This window comes from Ovis aries, chromosome 1, assembly GCF_016772045.2.
Source record: "Ovis aries strain OAR_USU_Benz2616 breed Rambouillet chromosome 1, ARS-UI_Ramb_v3.0, whole genome shotgun sequence".
In the NCBI taxonomy this organism is placed as follows: Eukaryota; Metazoa; Chordata; class Mammalia; order Artiodactyla; family Bovidae; genus Ovis; species Ovis aries.
This window is the reverse complement of record NC_056054.1, coordinates 87,012,200-87,032,812: the sequence shown is the minus strand read 5'-3', so window position 1 is coordinate 87,032,812 and position 20,613 is coordinate 87,012,200. Positions and strand designations below refer to the sequence as shown.

Genomic DNA, 20,613 nt, shown 5'->3' with positions numbered 1-20,613 from the left:
GCCCCTCTTCTCGGCCCCGCCCCAGCCCAGCCCCTGACTCAGCCCCTGGCCGGCAGAGCAGGGTCTACTCTTGTCTCTCTCTCAGCAGATTCCTATGGAAGCCAATCTCTGGGCGCCTAGAGATCAAAGGCCGCCGAGGTCGGGGTCCCCTGGTTCCAGACCCCAGAGAGACGTCAGCTAACCGGGGGAGTTGCCAGTGCCCTTGGGAAACAAGCCTGAATCATAACGTTAAATCGGCCCAGGTTACAGGAAGATGAGAACCCCAGGCAATCCTAACGCTCCCCCATGATTTACAATCCATGATAGATAGTCTTCCAGAAATGAGTATCAGTGCAGCAGGAAGAGTAGATAGGAGGCAGAGAAAGGAAATGAGCCCTCCATGTCTTCGTCTCAGGGACTGTGGAGGGCCCTGCCCTCCTCATGTGCCTGAAAATAAAGATATAACATAGATTAATCAAGTAGTTTATGGCCTCACTTGTGAATCTAAATCCAGATTCCTGCACAGCAGAGAGAGTACCCAGGTGCAGCTCCAGAGATGTCCTGCCAGACAGCTCCATGCCTCTCACATTGATGGGACAGTGAGGGGTAGTGTGGTGGGAAAGTGGCCCAGGGGAGAAGACCTGTGCTCTGAGTGGGTGGCTCCAGAGGGTGTCCAGAGAAGGGTGACAGCCTGGATGACTCCGCACAGGACCAGAGTCAGAGTGACCCAGACACCCTTGGCTGCCTAGATCCGCAGTCCCAGCCCTGACCCTGGGATATGTTATATGTTAGCATATAACACATGTGACCCAATGTGGTTTCAAGATAGTGATATGTGCTTTTTAAAAATTTTTATTGAAGTATATTTGGTTTATAATCCTGCTTTATTTTAGGTGTACAAATAAGTGATTCAATTATACGTAAACATATATTCATCCTTTTTCAGATTCTCTTCTCCTCTAGGCTATCACAGACCACTGAGCGGGGTTCCCTGTGTTGTGCTCAGTCGCTCAGTTGTGTCTGACTCTTTGTGACCCCATGGACTGTATGCAGCCCACCAGGCTCCTTTGTCCATGGGGATTCTCCAGGCAAGAATGTTAGAGTGGGTTGCCATGCCCTCCTCCAGGGGATCTTCCCAACCCAGGGATCAAACCCAGGTCTCCTGCATTGCAGGCAGATTCTTTACCATCTGAGCCATAGGGATGCCCAGAGCTCCTGTACTGTGTGCTATGTCCTTGTCGATTATCTGTCTTATATATAGCAGTGTGTGGGCTCGGTGTCCTTTGAAGTTACTCTGTGATCTGTGACTTGCGGTACAAACTGCACAAGGACAATGTCCTACCTGCCAACTTTCCTCTTTGAGGAAGAAGGTTATTTCAAAATTAGCAGAATAGGACATTGGGTAGGCTATGGTTTCATTTGTTAAAAGGATATTACAAAGTAGTGGATGTAGGAAACAAATGAGAGGAACTTTGAAAAACAAACACATCTTACAAGTTAAAACACAAAGCTGTGCTATGTGTTATGTGCTAAGTTGCTTCGTCATGTCTGGCTCTTTGCAGCCCCATGGGCTATAAGCCTGTTAGGGGAAGCACGCTGATTGAACCACCCACCCTGGCCAGGCACCACAGTAACGATTTCCATGATTTATGACAGGAGATCCTGATAAGGAATACGGAACTAATAAGCCACCACCAACTGGAAGAGTTCAGGAAAGGTCGAAAGGACACACTGCCTGTCCATCCAATTACCAGAATCCCTCTCGCTAGCATCATCTTGGCTAAGCAATGTGTGCACCACCGAAAGACTGAATTAGAGTGATTGGCCAAAGACCACCCGGAAACTAATCCTATCACCATAGAACCCAAGACTGGGAGCCACAGGGCAGAGCTGTTCTCCTGGATTCCCTTACTACTGCTCTCCACCCGGGTGCCCTTTCCCAATAAAATCTCTTGCTTTATCAGCACGGGTCTCCTCGGACAATTCTTTTCCAAATGTTAGACAAGAGCCCAGTTACAGGCCCTGGAAAGGGTCCCCTTTCCTGCAACAAGCCCATCAGGCGCTCTTTCCATGGGATACTCCAGGCAAGAATACTGCAGTGGATTGCCATGCCTTTCTCCAAAAACGCAAAGTTTGTATATTACCAAAATAGATGTTTAAAAACAGAGCTTCCCAAGTGGCTCAGTGGTAAAGAATATGCCTGCCAGTGAAGGAGACTCAGGAGCCATGGGTTCGATCCCTGGGTTTGGAAGATCCCCTAGAGGAGGAAATGGCAACCCACTCTAATATTCTTGCCTGGGAAATCTCAAGGACAGAGAAGCCTGGCGGACTACGGTCCATGGGGTCCCAAAGACTCGAACATGACTCAGCACAGCACAGCACAGCACAACACTTTGTAGGATAGAAAGGCATGAACCACTGTTCCAAGAAGATTCAAATCACCATGGGATAGTATGGAGTGGGGCTTGGAAGACAGGTAGACTTTTTCTGCTGCTGCTCTGCTGCTAAGTGGCTTCAGTCGTGTCCGACTCTGTGCGACCCCATAGACGGCAGCCCACCAGGCTCCTCCGTCCCTGGGATTCTCCACGCAACAATATTGGAGTGGGTTGCCATTTCCTTCTCAAATCCCTGTTAAATCACAGACTTAGAGTTTGCACATCTCTGCTAACTTTGGAAGCAGAGAGAGTGTGTCAGCAGAGACCAGCGGAGCTCAGTCCCTCTATGGATGGTCCCAGCCATTCCCTCCTTGCCTGTCCTCATGGATGAGTTCTGGCTCCAGACTCAGGATGTGGCTCAGGGTCAAGTGGATTCTCTTGTCCTTTTGCCCACAGGGAAGCGATGGTGACTATGGTCACCAAACGTGCTGACCTTCACAATAGTTACACATTTCATAACATAATGAGGAATTACAATTCTCACCTTTCTGCATCTCGAACTGACAGAAACACCACTAGATTTCACTGAGAAAATGATTTTCCAAAGCTACATTAAGCACAATAGGAATGTTTAAAATAGGTAAAGCAGATGCTGTAACACATAATGCAGTCTAATTCATCCATGTATCGTTTTCCTTTATGAAAAAACAATCACTATGATCCTGACATATAGCAGCACCATAAGTAAGACCATCCTGGGTAATGAAGGCTGGAAATCATCTGGGAAATACAGGGAGGAATTTTTAAGTATGGAAGAGATTTTCAGTGTTCAAACCCCAAGGGGCACTGAGAGGGAGGGAGGTTGAAGGCAGGAGAAAAAGGCCGTGCCTGCTGGGACAAGGAACTGGGGACACAGAGATGGGCCCTGAGCACAGGCAGCCCATCAGGAGGATGGGGTCAGGAGGAAGAGGTCAGTTCTGCAAGAGGAGGAGAAGGGCTGGCTGAGCAGGCTCTCAGACTCGGCCTTCAGATTCAGGGGTCCTACCGGTGGGGGCAGTGGGTGTGTGGAAGGCAGTAGGGGGCAGGGGGCAGGGGGACTCAGGAAACCGGAGAGGGGGCTGAAGGGCCTGATGCAGCCGGTGGTTGCCTCGCTGATATTCAGTGTCAGTGTGGTCACGTCTGGACCACATGTTTCTGGATTTACACGTGCTCTCTCTCTTGACTGTAAATGTTGACAGGTTCTAATATTTTAGAGGACACTGTGCAAGACATCGAAACTTACAGTGTCCAGTATCCAGTTGAGAGGTCTAGCCTGTGGTCTTTCTTCTGTGCGGTCTTCCATAATTCCCTCCAGCTCTACTTCTGACCTTCTGAATTCTCAGTGAATTAACAGTGTTTCTGTATAAATAGCCTCAGAACACAAGCTTAATAGTATCATAAATACAAAGAGCAGAATCTAAATGTGTCTTCATCTTGCTCAAGTTTTTTTTTTTTTTTTTTGAGTTTGTAAGTGTTGTGTGTGTAACTTTAGGGTATAGAGAACATTTTTTAATCTTAAAAGAAGACAGTAGAAATAACCATTGACAGATGTTGAGGTCCTTTAATGGACCGGAACCTGGTGGTCCAGAGTCGACCGATGAGAAAGTAAAGGAGAGAGAAAAAGGCTGATATTCCTTGTTTTTTTTTTTTTTCTGGAATGATTTATTTTATTTTTATTTTTTTTAAATTTTAAAATCTTTAATTCTTACATGCGTTCCCAAACATGACCCCCCCCTCCCACCTCCCTCCCCACAACATCTCTCTGGGTCATCCCCATGCACCAGCCCCAAGCATGCTGCACCCTACGTCAGACATGGACTGGCGATTCAATTCTTACATGATAGTATACATGTTAGAATTCCCATTCTCCCAAATCATCCCACCCTCTCCCTCTCCCTCTGAGTCCAAAAGTCCGTTATACACATCTGTGTCTTTTTTCCTGTCTTGCATACAGGGTCGTCATTGCCATCTTCCTAAATTCCATATATATGTGTTAGTATACTGTATTGGTGTTTTTCTTTCTGGCTTACTTCACTCTGTATAATTGGCTCCAGTTTCATCCATCTCATCAGAACTGATTCAAATGAATTCTTTTTAACGGCTGAGTAATACTCCATTGTGTATATGTACCACAGCTTTCTTATCCATTCATCTGCTGATGGACATCTAGGTTGCTTCCATGTCCTGGCTATTATAAACAGTGCTGCGATGAACATTGGGGTACATGTGTCTCTTTCAATTCTGGTTTCCTCGGTGTGTATGCCCAGAAGTGGGATTGCTGGGTCATAAGGTAGTTCTATTTGCAATTTTTTAAGGAATCTCCACACTGTTCTCCATAGTGGCTGTACTAGTTTGCATTCCCACCAACAGTGTAGGAGGGTTCCCTTTTCTCCACACCCTCTCCAGCATTTATTGCTTGCAGATTTTTGGATCGCAGCCATTCTGACTGGTGTGAAGTGGTACCTCATTGTGGTTTTGATTTGCATTTCTCTAATAATGAGTGATGTTGAGCATCTTTTCATGTGTTTGTTAGCCATCCGTATGTCTTCTTTGGAGAAATGTCTATTTAGTTCTTTGGCCCATTTTTTGATTGGGTCATTTATTTTTCTGGAATTGAGCTGCATAAGTTGCTTGTATATTTTTGAGATTAGTTGTTTGTCAGTTGCTTCATTTGCTATTATTTTCTCCCATTCAGAAGGCTGTCTTTTCACCTTGCTTATATTTTCCTTTGTTGTGCAGAAATCCTTGGTTTACGCAGAAAGCCAGTAAAACCCTTCCACAGAGCTTGCTCTGTTCATCAAGGCCTCAGGCACCCTCTCGAGGGCGGGGAGGAAGCCCAGGCAGGAAAGTGAACCCAGAGGGCCTCTGCGCTCCAGGGTATCAGCCTGAAAAAGAGAGAGAGAGGAGGGAGGGGGGGAGAGAGGGGCGGGGAGAGAAAGCAAGACACGGGGACCAAAGCTCTGATGGAGCAGAGGTGTTTTACTCAACATTGTGTATTTGTATTGTCTTACAAGGCAGCTATTTTCAGCAAAGATAAAATCAAAACTTACAAGCCTCCTGTTAAATGCTTCCTGACAGACAAGATACCAATTATATATGAGACAAAAATTTTCCACTTGCTTATAACATTTTGAATAACAAAATGCAAACTAGGATTCCAAGAATTTACAAAAGGAACCAAGTTTAAGATGAAAAGAATGGAAAACAAGAAATGCTATTAAGAAGAAATATTTCACATTTAAACTAATGTGTTCAACCTTTATTTGCAACTGTCTTCATTATCACTGCTAAGTCACTTCAGTCATGTCCGACTCTATGCAGCTCCAGGGATGGCAGCCTTCCAGGCTCCCCCATCCCTGGGACTCTCCAGGCAAGAACACTGGACTGGGTTGCCATTTCCTTCTCCAATGCATGAGAGTGAAAGTGAAAGTGAAGTCGCTCAGTCGTGTCCGACTATTTGAGACCCCATGGACTGCAGCGCACCAGGCTCCTCCGTCCATGGGATTCTCCAGGCAAGAGTACTGGAGTGGGGTGCCATTGCCTTCTCCACTTCATTATCACATGTTGCCTCATTTCTTAAAAAGGATTGAGTTATTTTGTTCTTTAGGCTTTTTTTCATGGTCACCTCTTACGTCTGAATCTAAGATTTAAGTTTTTAGATAGTTATTTATTATTTGCAGGATAATTGCTTTATAATATTGTGTTGATTTGTCATGTAATCAACATGAATCAGCCATAGGTATACATATGTCCCCTCTGTCTTAACCCTCCCTCCCACACTAGCTATGCCCTCTCAATTTGAGCATATAAATCTGGAGTCAGAGAAATAAGTTCACCTGTTTTTGAAGTTCTGTTGAAATACAGCCCCATCCATTCATTTATGTATGTCCCATGGCTGCTTTCACACTATATTTATAAAGGTGAACAATTGTGATGACGGAGACCAGATGTCCTGCAAAACCAAAAATATTTACTGACTTATAAGTTTCATTAACTATTAGTTTACTGGACTTTTTTATGTTAGCAGTTTTACTTTTTGAAATAAACATTTATTTAAAAATCATTTACTTCACATTATTCCTACACTTGCTTAATATTTTTTGTTTAATAACTGCAAGAAATGACCACCCAGACAAATACCCAACAAGACTCTTCTCCAAAGCACCTGAGGGTTATGACTTGAGGCCAAGTCAAGACTTGAGGCTGTGCTATAACAAGCCCAACTCCACCAGCCATCCACTCTTTGAAGGACCTGCCAATCATCTTGTTATCTGATGAGGCCTACACTCTACTTCAAATGGCATTCTTCCTCCTGACTGCATAGAGCAGCTACACTTTGGTCCACACACTAGCCCTGCTCATTTCAGGTCAAGTTATCCAAGGGCCAGCTACAGCCCACTAGTTAGGGAGACCGAATGGCTTTCCCCTAGACCTATAGATTTCAAATCTTCTGATGTTCATTCTTTATCTTAAGTGGCTCAAGGAACTATCTAGTGCTGAGTCGCTTCCGTTGAGTCTGACTCTTTGCGATTCCATGGACTGTAGCCTGCTAGGCTCCTCTGTTCATGGGATTCTCCAGGCAAAGACACTGAAGTGGGCTGCCATGCCCTGCTCCAGCGGATCTTCCCCACCCAAGGTTCCCACCCATATCTCTGACATCTCCGGCACTGGCAGGCGGGCTCTTTACCACTAGCACCACCGGGAAGCTAGGCACCTCTATGCAGAGCTCTAAGTCCATAAAATGCCTCTAGAGTTGCCCAGGGGTTAACTAGAGATACTTCTTTCACGTTTCCAACTGTTATTGAACGTTTACTGTTGTAAGGCAGTACAATAGATGTGAGAGATAAAGTCAAATAAGAAATGGATTCTCTCCTCAATTTCTTTATGACCAAGTTAGAGAAAAAACAAGCAAAACAATGATTATAATACACTGGAAGCAAATGTTATTGATATATGTTGTAACAACACAGAAGAAGAGTATCTAAAGCAGAGAAAACTTCCAGGAGAAGGTGACAGAAGTGAATCCACCAGGATCCCACTCCATCAGTAGACTACGCAGACCTCCCCAGCACCCCAGAGCCCCCTGAACCATGACACAGAGTACTACAAGCTGAAAGGAGGCAGCCCATGAATGCTGAATTAAAGAGGGAACCAGGCACAGAAGGGCCCCCCTTCTGTAGACACCTCATGCCAAGAAACAGAGGTGCATGAAGTGGAGATAGGAATGAACAAGCAATAGTATAATCCCACCTGTGCCCAACCTCCCATCACACACACACACACACACACACACACACACACGCACACACACACACACACACGCCCGTCCATGCAGCCCTGCAGAGCACAACAGAAGGGAAAATGGACACCACCACACACCCAACATAGTTGCTCGTGACTCCAGGAAGCCAGGAGGGAATAAGACAGGACACAGCAGGTGTGATAAGGCTTTACTGGGATCAGACAGGCTGGGCAGGAACCACACTGGGAAGCACGGACTTCACACCAGGCCAGTGCTGGTCTTCAGGGCAATGCTGGGAGCTCAGAACACAGCTCCATGGGCCAGGGACCTGACTGGGCTCCTCAATGCAGAAGCAACCATGGAAGGGAAGGTTAGTCTGGGTGGCTTTAGTGCAGGAGGGATAATGTGGGGTGGGGAAGGACCTTTGCTAAAAAAAAAAAAATGAAAAAAAAAGTGGGAAACTGAATTAAAGGATGGATGGAAAGGGGGGGTGGGAGGGAGATAAGGGGGCCAAGAAGCCGTCTAGAGTAAACAGGAGAAAGAAAAAGACAGATGGTTCCGCGGGCAGGAAGGTCCACTTGGTCTCCAAGGTACTGGCTCCTCACGCCCATCTCCTGGTTGCGGGCACTACTTGTTGCCCCACACGGCAAGCTTCAGGAACAGAGGGCCTGGGAGGAAGCGGCTGGACTTCATGTAGGCAGAGATCTTCTTCAGGTCCTGAGGGTGGGAAAAAGGTCAGGCTTCAGGTCTGCTGCCCCACTACGGTTCATGCAGGTCTCCCTAAGTTTGCAACCTAGATACAGCCCTTCCATGTGGAGTCAAATATTGGGACAAAATACCATCCTCCTCGTGTCCCCAGCTCTGGAACGTTAGCTCTTCCAATTATCTGTAATTCAAGTGATATCTTGATAAAACAGGACATCTGGAGACTCCACCCAGTGCTTGTTGCTGGGGATGATGACATAGGTTCAGAATCCCTAAATGACTCCCCTGCAAGATGGGTTCTACTGAGACCATTTATCAGATGGGAAACTGAGGCACACAGAAGATAAGTACCTCCCTCATGCTCACACTGCACAGAAGTAATATGGCTAGAATGCAGCCTGCTTGCTCTCCCTCTCAATTCTGAGGTCTCTCTGCTGCACCCCCTTCCTCATAGCTGGAAAGAAAACAAGGAGACTCACTCATCATCCGCTTATACAAACAGTTAAGTGACCAGTCCTGGCAGTTGCCCACCAACAGTGTGCCCGTAGGGGAAGTCAGGATGGGAAAACAACAGATGAAACATTCTCTGGTTTGGATACACAGTCCTTAGACAGTTAAGATGCATCTAAAGAAGCACTCTATAATCAACCTAGGTCTGTATAGTTTTCCATGCAGAGTAAAGCACTAAAATCAGTAACTTGAGATCCCTAGCTTTTGGTGATTTGCAGTACTCTTTACCAAGATGTATAATTGATTACTCCAATTTTCCAGACCTCCTCCTCCACCTCCTGAAAGCAGTTTCCCAGAGATCTGAGATATCTGAGAGGGTGTCTCCTAGCATTCAGGTCTCCAATTAAAAGGGAAACTCACTGCTCTTACATTGTGTGGGCTTTGTTTCCAGTGGACAGTTATAGTGACCACAAAGGAGTTCAAATGAGACTTCTTACTGGGATTGGAACCTTACAAGGAGCTGGAGCCTTGGCACCAGCAAGGCCATTGTGCTGGTCCACCTCCGTACCTGATCATATGAATTTAGGTGAATCTCTCATGATCTCCCATTTACCATCTTGGTTGACAATCCTGAGTTTTCCTTACTGGTACATGAAAAAGCTTCCTGTCATCTCATTTTAGAGATACTGAGAAAGTACCCAGCTGAGACACTGGGCAGGTTCAGGTTGGGTATGTAGGTCAGGGACTGGTTGGTGTTCAGAGTTGGCTGGAATATAGTGTAGATACCACACGAGATCTCTTAGCTCCATAGATAAGGGACAGGGCTCCTCCTGGCCAAGCAAGGCTTTTTCAGGCAATTGAGAAACTTGCAGGAGTGGTGGAGGCAAGTCCTCATTCCACACAGCAATCCCATAGGGAATCCCACTTTCTAAAGAAACTTGCTCATCCAGGGACACACACAAAAGGTTTGGCCAACCTATGTTCCCAATTCCCACTATGTTTTCAGACTGTCTGAGACATATCAAAGACCTGAAATGACTACAGGGTGACAACGAGGAGAGTTAAGCTCACAAATAGCCGAACGGCCCACCACACACACTTATCCAAAGAAATTTATCCTGACAAACATACTGTGAAATGGGAAACAAAGCTTTATAAACAAAAGAAAGAGGGGTGACAGATTGCCAACCTAAGACTGCCACTACAGGCAGGTTCAGGGACATTACATATGGAGTTTATACTTGCAGATACTTACTTAATTGGGGAAACGATACCAAAGCAGATGTTATTCTAAAAATGGTCAAAAAAGGGTTCTTTGACACTCAAAATTGGTTTTTTTTGTGTGTACACAGCTAGAGGAATGGGTTTTAAGATCAAAAAGACTGAATGATTTAGAAGGCCTGGTAAAATTGTGATTACTTTGGCCAAAAAAAGGTTTGTTTTCAAATGCTGACCTTAAGGAAATAAAAGTCCTTCTAGGAAGAACTTGCATCATCTCCCTGTAGCCTTGAGACGTAAAAGTTCTACCTCATCTTCTTAGGCATCTTCCAGTGCACTTTGAAAGCTTAGTCTCTCTAATCGTGAAGGCACACATACGGTGTGTGGTTGGCAGCAAGTTGCATAGACTGTGATTCCAAGAGTCTTTTTGTCCAGCTACACTAGCATTAGGTAAATGTGTCATTAGGGGGCCCAGTTCATAAAGGGTCTTTGTTGTTTCAACGCTCCTTGTGTCTCCCTGTACAGCAAAGGCCTTTACTTTCTTAGACGATATTTGTGAGTAAGCTCCTGGCTCTTGAGAAGGATGCATCCTTCGCACTCTCTTGTGGGGATTCCTCTTGCCTCTTATTGGTTTGAATCATGACTAAGAATTCTAACAATGGATCATTTAAACTGGGAAATCTGCTAAATTGGTAAATTTTTAGAGATCTCTCATTGAAAACAGTTGTTTAGATGGTCTCTATGGAAAAATCAAACTAAACTGTGGATACAAAGATATATAATGGTGGCTAACCTTAAGAACTTCCTTAGTTTCAACCCAATCAACCAACCAACAAAAATTGTTCCTGGAGTTATATTTATGGTCTCAGCTTCCCCTCAATGGATCTTCAGTTCAGTCACTCAGTCGTGTCTGACTCTTTGCGACCCCATTAATCACAGCATGCCAGGCCTCCCTGTCCATCACCAACGCCTAGAGTTCACTCAAACTCACATCCATCGAGTCCGTGATGCCATCCAGCCATCTCATCCTCTGTCGTCCCCTTCTCCTCCTCCCCCCAATCCCTCCCAGCATCAGAGTCTTTTCCAATGAGCCAACTCTTCGCATGAGGTGACCAACGTACTGGAGCTTCAGCTTTAGCATCATTCCTTCCAAAGAAATCCCAGGGCTGATCTCCATCAGAATGGACTGCTAGGATCTCCTTGCAGTCCAAGGGACTCTCAAGAGCCTTCTCCTACACCACAGTTCAGAAGCATCAATTCTTTGGTGCTCAGCTTTCTTCACAGTCCAACTCTCACATCCATACATGACTACTGAGAAAACCATAGCCTTGACTAGACGGACCTTAGTCGGCAAAGTAATATCTCTGCTTTTGAATATGCTATCTAGGTTGGTCATAGCTTTCCTTCCAAGGAGTAAGCATCTTTTAATTTCATGGTTGCACTCACCATCTGAAGTGATTTTGGAGCCCCCCCAAAATAAAGTCTGACACTGTTTCGACTGTTTCCTCATCTATTTGCCATGAAGTGATGGGACCAGATGCCATGATCTTCGTTTTCTGAATGTTGAGCTTTAAGCCAACTTTTTCACTCTCCTCTTTCACTTTCATCAAGAGGCTTTTTAGTTCCTCGTCATTTTCTGCCATAATGGTGGTGTCATCTGCATATCTGAGGTGATTGATATTTCTCCCGGCAATCTTAATTCCAGCTTGTGTTTCTTCCAGTCCGGTGTTTCTCATGATGTACTCTGCATAGAAGTTAAATAAGCAGGGTGACAATATACAGCCTTGACACACTCCTTTTCCTATTTGGAACCAGTCTGTTGTTCCATGTCCAGTTCTAACTGTTGCTTACTGACCTGCATACAGATTTCTCAAGAGGCAGGTTAGGTGGTCTGGTATTCCCATCTCTCTCAGAATTTTCCACATTTTATTGTGATCCACACAGTCAAAGGCTTTGGCATAGTCAATAAAGCAGAAACAGATGTTTTTCTGGAACTCTCTTGCTTTTTCCATGATCCAGTGGATGCTGGCATTTTGATCTCTGGTTCCTCTGCCTTTTCTAAAACCAATTTGAACATCAGGAAGTTCACAGTTCACGTATTGATGAAACCAGGCTTGGAGAATTTCGAGCATTACTTTACTAGCATGAAAGATGAGTGCAATTGTGCGGTAGTTTGAGCATTCTTTGGCATTGCCTTTTAGCGATTGGAATGAAAACTGACCTTTTCCAGTCCTGTGGCCACTGCTGAGTTTTCCAAATGTGCTGGCATATTGAGTGCAGCACTTTCACAGCATCACCTTTCAGGATTTGAAACAGCTCAACTGGAATTCCATCAACTTCACTAGCTTTGTTCATAGTGATGCTTTCTAAGGCCCACTTGATTTCACATTCCAGGATGTCTGGCTCTAGATGAGTGATCACACCATCATGATTATCCAAGTTGTAAAGATTTTTTTTGTATAGTTCTTCTGTGTTTCTTGCCACCTCTTCTTAATATCTTCTGCTTCTGTTAGGTCCATACCATTTCTGTCCTTTATCGAGCCCATCTTTGCATGAGATGTTCCCTTGGTATCTCTAATTTTCTTGAAGAGATCTCTAGTCTTTCCCATTCTGTTATTTTCCTCTATTACATTGACCCAAACAAATCCACTCTATTTACCCTAGCATAGGAAAAATTTAAAGGTAAGAAAGTAGAAAAATTCACCAGCAATTGCTCAGGGCAATATGCCAAACAATCCAATAAAGATTGACAAAAAAAAAGCCTGGGTCTCTTGGCTCAACCCCTCACTGGGGACAGAACTGGGTAAAATGGCCAGGGAATACAAAGGAAGGTTTCTGGGACTCTTTATAGACCAAGACTTGTTAACAGGATCCTTACAAGGGCTATGGTTAAAGGTAAAATACTGATAGTTGATAGAATTGAGATGAAAGTTTATTTGTTAAGGGGAAGAACAAAATCTGCCTCCATGTTGGATGTTTCTTTTTTTTTTTTTTTTAAGATTTGTATCTTTTTTCTTTTGGCTGCCCTGGGTCTTCACTATGAGCTGGGCTTTCTCTAGTTCCAGCCAGTGAGGGCTACTCTTCATTATGATGCACAGGCTTCTCATTGCAGTAGCTCCTCCTGTGGTGGTGCACAGACTCTAGGTGCGTGGGCTTCAGGAGGCAGTTGCAGCACACAGACTAGTAGCTGTGGCTCTCAGGCCCGAGAGCCAGGCTCATTAGTTGTGGTGCAGGCTTAGTTGCTCTGCATCATGTGGAATCTTCCCAGAACAAGGACTGAACCCATGTCCCCTGCACTGGCAGGCAGATTCTTATCCACTCTACCCACAGAGAAGGCCAGATCTGTTTCTTTTACTTTAAACTTTGCTTCCCATTGCGTTTGTTCACTACGAGGATACCCTCCATACATAACGGCCTGCCTTGGGGAACCCCACCCCTATGCCTGAATGTTAAGCCAGAGTGCCCTTGTTTAGGACCCTGTCCACATGTGGATGGCTACAGGAAGGAAAAAATGAACATATCCGCCCGCCCTCCCCGAGGCTGGCAATTCCAGGAGATGTTTGCAAGATTAATGACCTTTTTACTTTACTTCCTCACCTCCCCCTTCTCTGCTCTATAAAAGAGCCTGGCATCAGACCCTGATAAGATGGTTATTTTGAGACATTAGTCTGCCAGCTTCTCAGTCTGCACTTCATCTCTCAGACGACTGGCCCACTGTGCAGCAAGCAGACTAAACGTGGACTCAGTAACATGCTAAAAAGTGGTATATTTGAACAGGCTTTATGTAAGATGGGTATATCACTTTTACCTGATTATACTCTGGGGATATACAAACATGTCTCACTGGGGAATGCGCCCCTGCCTGGCATAAGACAGGGCATATCATCTGCCTCTCAGGCAATGTTAATTAAAGATAACAGAGGAAACCAACAGGCTTACCTGAGCCCACACACCATAAGGTTAAAAAGGCAATCTAATAAACAGGGCCTAATAAAAGCAATACTGGAGTTTGGTTTGGGAGTTTTGTTTGTTTGGTTGGTTTTGATTTTGACCAAGGGTAAATTGGTCTGAGTCTGACTTGTACACTCAGAAAGAGGGCCTTCTGCAAACATATGAAGACATGATACACTGATTCCTAAAGTTCTAGAATACAGAAATCTTTTGATATCCAGTTTAGTTGGAAATTTTCCTACTGATATAAAAAACACTATTAAAAAAAAATGTAGTTGGCCAAATCCATCTTTTGATATCATTTAGATAGCAGCCCAGTTCTTCAGGGAATTGAAAGCAACTGTGTCTGTCTTACAAATCTCCACGTATCAGGGGACTTTCCTAGCGGTCCTGTTGTTAGGAATCTGCCTTCCAGTGCAGTGAAGGCAGTTCAATCCCTGGTCAAGGAACTAACATCCCATATACCCTGGAGCAACTAAGCCCGCACACCACAACTACTGAGCCCATGTGCTCCGGAGCCCACGCACCACAAGCAGAAGAAGCCTGATGCCACAACGGAAGATCCCACATGACACAACCAACACCCAATGTAGCCAAAAACATTATATATTAAAAAACCTCTTCATGTCAGATATATTGTAAATATAGCACAAATGACCTGAGACTAAGCCTGATTAACTTAACAAGACACATTCTAACACCAAAGGGAAAAAATAACCGAAAAGAGGTGTTTTTAAATTCAAATAATTGGAAAGGCTCCTTCACCCAAAATCTAATTTACAGCCTTTTAAAGGATTTGTCAAGAATGAAGGACTTCCCTGGTGGCCCAGTGGTTGAGAATCTGCCTGCCAAAACAGGGAACATGGGTACAATCCTTGGTCTGGGAAGATTTCACATGCCCCGGGGCAACTGAGCCTGTGCTCCAGAGCCTGAGAGCGACAGCTACTGCACCTCAAGTGCCTAGAGTCCGCTGCTCTGCAACAAAAAAGGCCACTGCGTTAGAAGCTGGAGCACCGCAGCCAGAAAGTAGACCGAGCTCCCTGCAACTAGAGAAAGCCCAGGCCCAGCAACGCAGACCCAGCCCAGCCAAAACTAAATAAACAACTTTAAAAAAATTATCAAAATAAAAGAATGAATGCAAATCTTACATTGTTTCCATGACCAGTAAAAGCCTGAAGATAGTCCCTCCTAACTGGTTACAGAAAGGGGTAAGCTTCAATATCCGCATCAACCACAGACAGTCCACCCTGAGGAGATTTCAGGATGAAGAAAACCAGGATGAAACATTCTGTGTTTTAGACATGGGGCCCCCAGAGAGTTAGGATGCATCTCAAAAAGAGAATTTTCGTGACTCCAGATTTACCCATCTTCCTATACAGAGAAAAGCACTAAGATCATTAACTTGAGATGTTTGTTTTTCAATAATTAGCATTAATCTTTTACCAAGATGCATGCTTGACTCTACATACATCCCAGCCAAAAATTCATAGACCTACTGTCTCCTACCCTACATCTTCAGAGCTCTATGAGAAGCTCTCTCCTGGGTTCCAAACAAAATTGAAGGTCTCCAAATAAAGTCAAAACTCACTCCTCTTAAGTGGTGTCAAATGTTTCTTCATCGACATCTCATCATAGGAGTATTTGTTCCTCTCATCAAGCAAAAAATAATCTCTGTCTCTGAAAAGGCTCCTACTTCACAGGGTTTGCCCACAGAGGGATGAACACCTAGCAAACCTAAAGGGCTCAGAAAGTGGCCAGGCAACATAAAGAAGAGACCACATTTCAGCCAATTACTCAGCAAAACATGGATGAAACCTGATAGGAGGGTGTGGAGCAGCAAGACTGGCTCAGGCCAGACTCTAATTATTCCACTTAAAAGACACAGACCAACTGCCTGGCATGGGACCCGAGTCCACTCTCACTTGGCCTCAGCCCACATCATCCTCAGTCCTGCTACAGCCAACCAGACAGTGAGACACTCAGGTGTACCTGTGCACCACTCTCCCAAGACAGACAGTGCCCAAGAGTGCCCAGGACTCCAAGATCTAGGACTGCCTGTGCCCCACAGCCCAGGGCCCAACAGGCCACACTGCAGGCCACATCTGTCCCCATCTTCCCTGCTGGACAGTCACCCCAGCTCTTGCAAAATTCTCAAGGCAACAAGCCTTGGACCAAAACCAGAGCTGATGAGAACTAGCTGAGAAAGCAAATTTCAGTTTGGGGAGGAGGAATACAAAACAGACTGTAGGCCAAAAAACCTATTGGACGAGAGCTCCAAATTCCCATATCTGTCACAAAGCAAATTCTGCTGCTGTCCAGTTGGGTGAATGATGAGCTGGGAGGTGAGGTCAGGCTGTGCTCCTCCAGAACCAAGGTGGCTCCACCCACACCACACTGCTCAGGGTTCCTATAGTTCCCCAGCTGCACTGAGCCCAAGAGGCTGGACACCAGGACTGCATGACTTCTGTATCCCACTTGTGCCTGACACAGTGTCTCCTACAGAGGAGAGGATCAGATCAGTGAGTTGACTTAAAGTGATGTACTACTGCATCTCTGGGATGGAAACTGGGATAACAGGAAGGAAAAAGGGACTGGAGATGAGGAGTAAAGGAACTGCCCGCCATAAGAGGTGTCAAGATGAAATCCTTGCACAGGACTCCTCTGTATGTACCCAAATCCCAGCACCAACGACAGATCTGACAATCTCAGAACAACAGGTGGAGGCTCAATTGCTGCAGAGCCCTTTGGAGATCAGGAGAATATGTCGTCTCTGTTTTCAGTACTTGATATCAATCCTACTGTGTCCCATTCTACTAATGCCAGCTGCATACCATCTCCTGAATATTCTGCTTCCTACACACTTTCCAGAGCTGTGAACCCAGACAATAAAAGGACCTGAGCTTTTCATTTCAGCACAGGAAACGGAGAGGCACCGACTGCTGCCTGTAGAAGCCAGATGGTCTGACTGGGAGCCCAGCACAGCCTGCACTGGTTGTGTGACCTTCAGAAATTACTTATCCTTTCAGCTTAATTCCTTATCGGTAAAATGGACAGGATAATTCTTCCACATGTAGGAATGTTATAAAGATTAAATGTGACACAATACACATCAGTAACTGAGGAGAGATTCTGGTAAACAAGATTCTCCATAAATGCTATTCTTCATTGTAGTTCCAACTACAAAATCAGGGAAAATAAGAAAGAGAAGAAAGATGTAAATACAAGGGGTTCAAGCGAATCACCTCAAAACGAGAGATGAAGTCTCTCAGGTTTGGGAACGCATCCAGGCACTTGGGCTCAAATATGCGGTGCATGTCAAGGACGTCGTAAACCAGGAAATCCACATAGGTGAGCTGCAGGAAGACAAAGCATGAATGCGCACCGAACTCTGAACCTGGGAAAAATGACAGCTCTCCCGCCCCCACAGCCGGCCAACTTACCTTGTCCCCTGCAAACCAAGGCCTCTTCCCCAGAAACTCTGAGAACAGCTTGATCTTTTCAGGGATCTCCTTCAAGAAACCAGGCTTCAGTTTCTCCTGAGACACAAAACAGCTGTCACCACCCTCACACACAGACCCCCCGGCAGAGAGCAGTCCTCCCAGGGCTGTCTGTGTCTGATCCCAGCTGTCAGGGGAGCACTCATGTCCCTCCACTGTACATGAGTCAGGGCCCAGGGGCAATTCAACCCCTGTGTTCACTAGACTCCTATGGGAACCATCTCCCATCTGTGAGAAGCAATGGGAAGGCAAAGGGCAAAACACACTGTTCCTGGACCTGTCACCACTCAGCTCCAGACACTTGCGCTGGGTCAGACCAGCAGTGCTGTGAGACCTGGCGGAGCTTGGGCCTCAGACCTCAGGCTGATCCACACTAAAATGACTAGGAAAGAAGTCCTATGTTCCAGTGTAGGAGACTAGAATGGTGTGGACACCTGGGCAGTTTCTGGACAGTTGGAGAGAACTGGAAGCTGAAAGGAAGGAGGGAGAGGAATAAAGTCTAACCCTGGGCTGCCCACTGGACACATGTGTTTCGGTCTTATGAGGAGAAGAGGTGCTGGGCTAAGGAGGAAAATATCCTGTCTAGGAAGTGAATTTCCATCCAGGAGAAGTTGGACTCTTCTTAAGATTGGTGGGAACTGAATCAGAGTTTCCAGGAAAATGTCTTGGTTACTAAGGAAGTAAAAATCTAAAAGACCAGTCGATGAGATTGTGACAAGCATCTCACACACCGTTCCCCCAAGTGAGAGGACTCACAAAGTCAGGGCTATAGCAGATCCTGATCATAGCAAAGCGGACATCCATAACCTGGTTCTCCAAAATGTCCACACGAATCATCTCCTCCTCTGTCTCCCCACCTGTGGCCACAAAACAGAGACTCAACCTCAGTATCTCCTCCAGCCCAGCCCTGGGCATGACGACCTGCACCCCTGCCCCCAACCCCAGACCCACTCACACATGTTGTGCTTGCGAGCAATGTACCGAAGGATGGCGTTGCTCTGGGTGAGCTTGTGAGTCCCATCGATTAAGTAGGGCAGCTGGAAGAATAACAGAGTCTGGTTATTTGCGCCATCAGACTCCCCTGTACCCCCTTCCATTGACCAAGGGCAGAGATGAAACCTGGCACTCACAGAGCCTAAATACTATGGTGGGCACTAAATAATATGCTGCAAAATGGAGGGATGAGCTGGGACAGAGTATCACTAAAGGGCAGAGGAGAGAACCAGGAAGCTGAGAGACAAGAGCAGAAGGCACCTCTTCCTGAAACCTCTAAGCCAGGAAAGGAGATGGATTGAGACCCCCTCCCAGCACCCCAGCCCCTGCACCTACATTGGGGAAGTCCAGGCCCAGCTTGAATTTTTCATTCAGCCACTGGCTTCTGTCATAGTCAGGAGCTGAGAAAAAGAAGACGCAGTGAAACAATCTCCCACAAATCCAACCCTCCTTCCCGGGGGGCCTACCAGGGAGTCAGGGGCAAGACCCCCGGAACTGATGGATATGGATTCTGAACTGGATTCTAATCTCACATGGAGCTTTGGGGGAAAGCACACGTAGAAGGATTTGGAACCTCCCTGAGTTGAAGCTTACAGAGAGCTAATGCAAGCACTAAATGGAGCCCAAGGCTGCCACAGGGGCTCTCATGGCCTGCTTTGGAGGACAGCTGCACCCCCAAAGGGTTTGGCAAGAGGCAGGTCCCTTTTCCAGCTGGTGGAGTTTAAGGGATGGCAGCAACAAAGGCAGAACATGGGTTGCTTGGCAACAAATCAGCATGAGTTGAGCAGAAGTTACAACAGAAAAAGGATTTCATTACCATCTCCCATCGAGTACTGTCTCTCCTCATAGTTTGTGTCTGTGTACTCCAGGAGAAGGCGGATGGCATGGGCCAGCTGCCAGAGATGGTGGGACAGAGGGCAGACGTCAGTCTTGACTGCAAAACTCTCACTCTTCCAGGTCACTTCCACACCTCCCACTCCCTCAGCACCGTCACCTGCACCAGCCCACCCACGCCACACACACACATGCCAACACCCAGAGAAGATGATCGGGCTGAGGGGACAGGGGCTCCGCTGCAGCAAGTCCTGCGGAAGTTTCTGGTTTGAACCGGCCTCAGCTTTGCAGCATTTTCCCAGGGGGGCGCAGCATTTCCCCACCCGCCTCCACCTTCCCCGCCCTGGGGGACCCCCGCTCACCCCGCGGATGTCCCAGTAACCCAGAATCATGGGCATGGTGCAGGTTATGACGCTCAGAGTGCAAGAAGCTCCAGCGCAGGTGGGCTTGAAGTTCTGAATCCGGGAGAAGCGGGCCGGAAGCACCCACCCCTCTTCTCGGCCCCGCCCCCAGCCCAGCCCCTGACTCAGCCCCTGGCCGACAGAGCCGGGTCTACTCTTGTCTCTCTCTCAGCAGATTCCTATGGTAGCCAATCTCTGGGCACCTAGAGATCAAAGGCCGCCGAGGTCGGGCTCCCCTGGTTCCCGACCCCAGAGAGACGTCAGCTAACCGGGGGAGTTGCCAGTGCCCTTGGGAAACAAGCCTGAATCATAACGTTAAATCGGCCCAGGTTACAGGAAGATGAGAACCCCAGGCAATCCTAACGCTCCCCCATGATTTACAATCCATGATAGATAGTCTTCCAGAAATGAGTATCAGTGCAGCAGGAAGAGTAGATAGGAGGCAGAGAAAGGAAATGTGCCCTCCATGTCTTCGTCTCAGGGACTGTGGAGGGCCCTGCCCTCCTCATGTGCCTGAAAATAAAGATATAACATAGATTAATCAAGTAGTTTATGGCCTCACTTGTGAATCTAAATCCATATTCCTGCACAGCAGAGAGAGTACCCAGGTGCAGCTCCAGAGATGTCCTGCCAGACAGCTCCATGCCTCTCACATTGATGGGACAGTGAGGGGTAGTGTGGTGGGAAAGTGGCCCAGGGGAGAAGACCTGTGCTCTGAGTGGGTGGCTCCAGAGGGTGTCCAGAGAAGGGTGACAGCCTGGATGGCTCCACACAGGACCAGAGTCAGAGTGACCCAGACACCCTTGGCTGCCTAGATCTGCAGTCCCAGCCCTCACCCTGGGATATGTTATATGTTAGCATATAACACGTATGACCCAAGGTGATTTCAAGAGAGTGATCTGTGCTTCCTTTAAAAAAAAATTTTATTG

General features: G+C 46.4%; 1 protein-coding gene across 1 annotated transcript; it reads right to left on the bottom strand.

Moving 5' to 3' along the window:
- Positions 1-7,826: 7,826 nt before the first annotated feature.
- Positions 7,827-19,746, bottom strand: LOC114108708 (glutathione S-transferase Mu 1-like). Its single transcript, XM_027972754.2, has 8 exons — positions 19,646-19,746; positions 19,267-19,342; positions 18,786-18,850; positions 18,412-18,493; positions 18,213-18,313; positions 17,400-17,495; positions 17,202-17,312; positions 7,827-8,352 (listed from the first exon to the last, which is right to left on the bottom strand). The coding sequence occupies exons 1-8, from the start codon at positions 19,679-19,681 to the stop codon at positions 8,263-8,265; spliced, it is 657 nt and encodes a 218-aa protein (XP_027828555.1). The 5' UTR covers positions 19,682-19,746; the 3' UTR covers positions 7,827-8,262.
- Between the last annotated feature and the right edge of the window lie 867 nt (positions 19,747-20,613).